The 7,021-nt window shown below is 31.7% G+C and overlaps 1 protein-coding gene across 1 annotated transcript; it reads right to left on the bottom strand.

Moving 5' to 3' along the window:
* Positions 1-1,719: 1,719 nt before the first annotated feature.
* LOC120125115 (non-specific lipid transfer protein GPI-anchored 8-like) lies at positions 1,720-3,892 on the bottom strand. Its single transcript, XM_039143609.1, has 3 exons — positions 3,574-3,892; positions 2,520-2,552; positions 1,720-1,982 (listed from the first exon to the last, which is right to left on the bottom strand). The coding sequence occupies exons 1-3, from the start codon at positions 3,875-3,877 to the stop codon at positions 1,894-1,896; spliced, it is 426 nt and encodes a 141-aa protein (XP_038999540.1). The 5' UTR covers positions 3,878-3,892; the 3' UTR covers positions 1,720-1,893.
* Between the last annotated feature and the right edge of the window lie 3,129 nt (positions 3,893-7,021).

Genomic DNA, 7,021 nt, shown 5'->3' with positions numbered 1-7,021 from the left:
ATGATTCTCAGGGAGTTATAACTCGTGATTCTCAGGGAGGTATAATTGGTGGTCTCGCTGCAGCTTCCCCAGGCTATGCTAAGTATAGACTAGCAGAAATACATGCTCTCATTTCTGAATTGAAGCTTGCTCGAGGTAAGTAATGGCGGTGTGTGCATTTTAAAATAGATTCTATGGTGACCGTCAACAAGATGCACCGTGATTATGATGATATTTCAGCCCTTGGGTTTCATTTACAGGAAGCTCATGATGTATTAGCTAGCAATAAGGATTAAAGTTTTTTATGTCCTTCGCTTTTATAATAAGGATGCTCATGGCTTTGCTAACTAGGCCTTTCGTTATGGGAATTTTTTGTTTTGACTCGGTTTGTCCCCAGATAATTGTTGTTGATGTATTAAATGATAATTTTCCTCTGTAATATAAGTTCTCTGAGTACTATTTTCCTCTTTTAGCTCGTAAAAGAGATTTTTTAACGAGGTCCGTAAAATTTTCAACAAAAAAAAAATCAAAGTTTGGGTATATATACTTTGCAATAAAGTTTGAATTGAGGGAGTATTGATATTATTTTTAGCTTCTACAACCGAGTTTCCTATTTGGATCTTTACATCTATAGAACTTGATAAATAAATGGGTAAACTACATTTTTAATACTCTAACTATCATTTTTATTTCGTTTTGGTCATCCACTATTTAAAAAAACTATACTTCAAGTTACATTTTAGTTTCATTTCTGTTACCCACTGTTAAAAAATTAAAAGAATTTTTAATGTGACATTTTTATGTTTTATTTAATGATAACATGACACTACTTTATGTTGACATGTCAACATTATCATTAATCTTTAATGACAAGTGACCAAAATGAAATCAAAATCAAACATTCGGTATGTTTTTAGGAAAAAATAGTCAAGTGATCAAAACATAACAAAAATATAGTTGAGATACTAAATGTGTAATTTACCCTAAATTAAACAACTGAAAATTGATTTTTTTTAAATTATTAAGTAAATGATCATATTAAAATTTAGAGAAGCCTGTGATCTCTTTATTTAAGAATGTCTCTAACTACAGAGATTTCTTTCTTTATCTCTAACCAAAAATTTTTATCAATATTTTTGTGATGTCTTCTTCTTTTCTTTTTATTTTTGTTTAACTGACGACGACACTAATCTTAATATTGATTGTCAACCGTCAGTGATTATTATTTTCTTGTTCTTTTTCATATTGTCTTTATTTTTTATTGAGTTTTTTCAATTTTAAATACAATCTTTTTCTTGTGACATTTTTCTCTACTTTTGTGGAACACTTTTTCTCTACTTTTGTGACACGTTCCTTATGATTTTTGATAAATGTTTCGCATACCTATGTGGTCGAATTGGTTCTTGCATAAAAATTCTCACGATATTTGTTTCCTGATTGATTTTTTCACGAATTGTCATATCTCTTTGATAAAAGGTTGTTCACAAATACGTCTAAGTGCTTCAACAAAATTTTATTATTAGTGTTTAAAAAATACCTTTAAATTTTTTAATAATTAGAAAGAAATAAAGAGGTATAATTAGTGTTTGCTTATTTGAAATACGATTTAACGATCTTGAAATACAAGGAGAGAAGAATATATGAAATAATATTATTCCATCAAGTAAATGCGAAATTTGAAATGGAAGTACAAAGGAATACACGCGGTTTCAAACTGATGACAACGAACATACAACAAAATGACTGAATAAGTAATGTACGAACAAACAACACTGTACAAACAAATGTATATAAAAAGAGAGTATGAAACTATAAAAATCTCACAGATAATTCAACTCCACTCACTGCCTAAAAATCTGAATGATCTCTGTATTATTATTTACTCTCACAAACCCAACATGGGAATATGTCTCCCTAGTACAGCGCTATAAATACCATAACCAATAATAAGACGGTGATTCCAGTCAACGCTGTCCTGTGCGCGCCTCCATTGTCTCTTTGCCCTGAACATTTTTCCAAACAAAATAATTATTGAGACTGAAACAATATGCAAGTCATTCTAATTCAATATTTGACTTTTTCTTAATGGGTAAACTATCCATTTAGTATTGCAACTATCATCTTTATTCCGATTTAGTCCCCTAACTATTTTGACCACTTAACTATTTTTATTAAATTATACCTAACATTTAGTTTTAGTTTTATTTTGATCACTCATCATTAAAAAATTAACAATGATGCTAACATGTCACCATAAGATGTCATGCCATCATTTAAAAGAAATTTATCACGTCAGTAATTTTGTTTATTTGTAATGGTGGGTGATCAAAATGAAACTAAAACGTAACGATATGTATGCTTTTGGGGAAAAAATAGTTAGGTGATTAAAATGGAACAAAAATAGTTAGGGTACTAAATAGTTTTACCCCTTATAATATATGCTTATTCATTCCATTATTAGATCTTGATGCTGTTTCGGGTTAGGTTATATTCAAGTTTGGTCTGAAATTTGAAGAGAGGTCAAAGATACGGTTTGTTACCTGGTGGGGGTGGAGCAGATGTAGGAGAAGTAGCTGTACATGGAAAACAAAATGTCCGTTGATTAAAGAACTCAACCATATCTCGAAATTAAAAATCCTAAAATTATGTATTAACTAAAAGCATAGGAAAAATATAATAAATGGAAAGACAATATTTTACTTACACAAGTGTATTAGTATTAAATTTAGATAAAAATAATATTAATAGTACCAGCAATCTACAGTTTTTAATTAAAAAAGTGAGAAAACATTTCAAATTAACTTTATTGACCGACTTTGATTAAATAAGTTCTATTGGATCAATTATGATAATTACTTAGAGTTGTAAACAAATAAAAATTTTAATTAAAAAGTGAGAAAAAACATTTCAAATTAACTTTATTGACCGACTTGATTAAATAAGTTCTATTGGATCATTATGATAATTACTTAGAGTTGTAAACAAATAAAAGGGATTGAACTGAGCAATTACATGGCGGAATTATAGAAATACATGAGATAGACAGATAATTTCTTCTTGAAAATTTTAAAATTTTAAAATAATTTTTGTAATTTATGTTTAAAAATTTATTTTTGCCCCCTAAAATTTTATAGGCTTATCTTTCTTTCAAATTTTATAATTTCATCTCTTAACATAAAATCATGTCCATTTTTAGGTGGAAATTTATATGATCTAACTCACCCACTTAACACGTCAAACCAACTTATATTTTTCAATAATTTAGGATGATCATAAGATAATATATATTAAGAATCTTTCTTAGCAATTGACAATATACACACACAATTACTTGAATATAAAACATCTAAAAAAACACTTCTTTTAAGTAACCAAACTAACTCATGATAAATCGATTAAAACCTAAATGATTTGATTAATCGATTAAAATATATGATGATCCTTCCTTGGTCAAGTCTATTTTTTCCTTCAAGTTGAAACAAGTATTCACAAAAAAACAATAAAAAAGAAATTGAATTGAACTGCTCTCCCCTAATGAAAATAAGCAACCAAATCTATGGTTGTTTTAAATCTAAACAAATGAAATAAACGTACCGTTGTTGCAGTCGCTGAGATTAGCATTGACACCGCAATCACGAGCGATCCTCATAGCAGTAGGGACGGAAACGTTGAAAGAATTAAGCAAGTTGGGATCGTTGAAAAGGTTGCACAAGCAAGTGAATTGTGTACGCACGGCTTCTCTGATGGGGTTGCAGCAATCGTCTTGCGGTGGCGCTGTGGCGTTCGTAAGGTACGGAGCGCAAGGGATCAGACTCTGCGCACATGTCTCTTGCGCATCCGTTACTGTCGCCGCCGCCAGTATAGCAAGAACCACCATCATCAACATCTTAGGACCCATTTTGTTTGTGATTTGTAATTTAACCTACCATGACTGGCTGCTATGCCTTCACTTATATAACGGCGTTTTGGGACTTTCGTCAGAGAAAGACAACGAGGACAAAGTAGAAAGGTAAACTCGAAACGCGCTCTCACTTCTTGTTGATGTCACGCTCTACAATTTGCCGTGGTGGACTTTTTTTCTTTATGGGGGCATGCAATTGTGTAATGTCAAATTATTTTTAAGCTAAATTACACTAGTGGTGATTAAACATTTTAACATGTTTGTATTTAATTACTTTTTTATAATCTCGATAATTATAAAGTATTTATAATACTTTTCTTGTTAAAGAATAATTTTATTTTAACTATTTTACTATTAAACATGAATAATATCTGAGTAAATATACAATTATTTTTCAAAATATTTATATTCTATGACAAGAAACAAATTATTTTTAAGCTAAATTACACTAGTGGTGATTAAACATTTTAACATGTTTGTATTTTAATTACTTTTTTATAATCTCGATAATTATAAAGTATTTATACTTTTATTCTTGTTAAAGAATAATTTTATTTAACTATTTTACTATTAAACCATGAATAATATCTGAGTAAATATATCTACATATTATTTTTCAAAATATTTATATCTATGACAAGAAATGATATATGTTATTATCTTATTAATCAATTAAAGATGAGATAAATATTTGTTAAAAAACTGAGTTGAACTTAAGGCACAAAACTACTGAACCTTACTAAAAATATTTTATATTAATTAAAATTGTTTTGAAATTAAATTCGTGCTAAATTTAATTATATTTACTTTATAAAGATCATTAATTTTAAAAATTAGAATTTATTTATAGAAACAATTTAGTATATATTTATAAAATAAAATGATCAATGAAGAAGAGTAAAATATAGTATTAATATACTTTTTATATTATATTCTAATCTTCTTCATTGATCTTTATAAATTGATATTTTTCAATTTATTATAACTATATTCTTGTTTTTCTCGGTAATATAATAAAATTAAGGATTAAAGCAAACAATCTCAAGACCTATTTGCATGCCTCGTTAAAATCCTCCCTAAACATATGTGAAGGAAAATAGTACACCACAACTAGGTAACAACTACAACTCAGGAAATAAAACTGACAACAATCAACCAAGTTCAAAAGACACTCTAAGACACCCAACATAAACCAACAACAATAGAAACCACAACAACAACAAAATCAATCATAACAAACATACGCCAAGGATCTTGAGGATCAAAGAGGAGTATAAGGTTTTAGTTTGTATCGCCAAGTTAAACATCAATGATAAATCTTCGTAACGGACTCATATTCTACCCAGAGAAACTATCAACCATGATACTTAAGTTCCACTTACCTACGCATCTTACTGTCCGCTCTTTGTGAGTACTATAAATAAGTGTGGATATATGTGCAAGTATACACAATCAAACAAGTAATACAGTGATAAGTTAGTATCGTCTCCACAAGGAATTGAGAAAATCAAATAGGTTTGTCAAGGCACTTTACTTTGTCACCTAAGTAAAGTTAGTGATGGTATGTACAAATGAGAATGATGTGGCAAAATGGAATGACAGATGTGGTAATAGAATGGTGGTAGTGTGGTAGCAATTGGATATGTAGTGGCAAAGTAAATTGTGAAGCGTGCAAACAAATGGAGATGTCAAGGAAAAATAAAATATAAATACTGGATTTAATAAGTAGACTTTAGTTTTCTCACGACAAGTTGCTATGAGAATGAGTGATAGGAGTCACTAGGAAAATCCAAGTCTATTTCTCTGAATGGTATTTCTTCTATGCTAGTCTTTCCGACAGAGTCTACTAAGGTGCCCTATGCTATCTAGTAAGGGACTCGACAGATTAAAGATACCCTGGCAAAATCGATTGGCGTAACCCCTGCAGTGATCATATTGGTCCAGATAACAGGATATGTCTCGGCAATACCTTTTTGTAGCAGCATTAACATCCAACCTATCATTCTTGTATAACTCCTTTTAGTCGAATGAAATCCTAACCTTATCTCTAAGGTGGATTAGGCTTAGCTACTACCTAAAACCCCTTGTTTATGTAGTTCCTCCCTTTTTCTCTCGAAAACTAAGGATAAGTTATCTCGGTATTCTCTCGAACCCATAGATTCTCATAAGGAAAGGCTACTCTCGTAGCTCCTATAACATTAAGGCATTAATTTTCAAACAAAAATATTAAAGCATAGAGAAACACCATTCATTGAAATAAAACTTAAACATCCAAGCGAACTCCCACCAAATATGATTAGTTCATGGGGGGTTCGAAATAAAAAAGCACAAAGTAAGTCTCATTCGTTCTATACAACCCAATAACAAAATATGAAAGCAAAGAACTAAGGGGAGGAGAGAAAACCTTCGACGTGCACTGTCGGAGCTTCCCTCAGCCACCATGAACTGCCCCCAGCGAACTAGCTCCTCTCGGATGCTTAGAACGCCACTCCCTCAGGCTTGTTAAGGAGAAATGCCACGACAAGTAGGATTGACTGAGAAAAGTGAGACCTTCTCTTTCTAACTTTTAAGCTCAAATCGGCGTGGAACCAAAGTCTCTAACATTGTGGCTTCATCCTCTATTTATAGGGACAATTAACCCTAGGACTTGGTGTTTAAAATCCTAGGAAACCCCAAAAGCATAGTTAAATTAATTGGGAGTAAGGCAGAGCTGGCTATGATCCAGCCTGGGTTGCTGGCTGAGTACCAGGTATGATCCCGCTACAGAGGCCCAAGGACTGACAGGATCTGCAGGGCAGGCGGCGTCATCAGTAGAACTGGCTGTAGCAGTGTCGATCCCTCCAGGAGGTTCTTCAAGGCAGATTTCTCGGGCAGAGATCTCGAAGAGTAGGAGACAGCTGGCTCAAAAATATCTTCTTTCACTTTGTTTGCTCTCGAAATGCCAGTCAATGTGACATTTTCATTCTGCTCAGTAGTCTCAATATGTCACGACATATCTTTTCCTCTTTTCCTTGCTTTCAATTCCTGCACATCATCAAACAAGCACCTTTCCCATAAGGCAGCACCGCTTTAAAAATAAAACGCAACGACAAACCAAATTCCACCACATACAACTAAATACTTCTAAATGCATCTACATGG

Source organism: Hibiscus syriacus, unplaced genomic scaffold (assembly GCF_006381635.1).
Source record: "Hibiscus syriacus cultivar Baekdansim isolate YM2019G1 unplaced genomic scaffold, ASM638163v2 tig00001340_pilon, whole genome shotgun sequence".
Taxonomy (NCBI): Eukaryota; Viridiplantae; Streptophyta; class Magnoliopsida; order Malvales; family Malvaceae; genus Hibiscus; species Hibiscus syriacus.
This window is presented reverse-complemented; position numbering and strand designations above follow the sequence as displayed.

Excerpts from the sequence above, each read along its gene's own strand:
- LOC120125115 (XM_039143609.1), bottom strand. The coding sequence starts at position 3,877 with ATGGGTCCTAAGATGTTGATGATGGTGGTTCTTGCTATACTGGCGGCG. Across the intron at positions 2,553-3,573 it reads TCTCAGCGACTGCAACAACG|CTACTTCTCCTACATCTGCT; the intron begins GTACGTTTATTT and ends TTCCATGTACAG. Across the intron at positions 1,983-2,519 it reads ATCTGCTCCACCCCCACCAG|GGCAAAGAGACAATGGAGGC; the intron begins GTAACAAACCGT and ends AAAAATGTTCAG.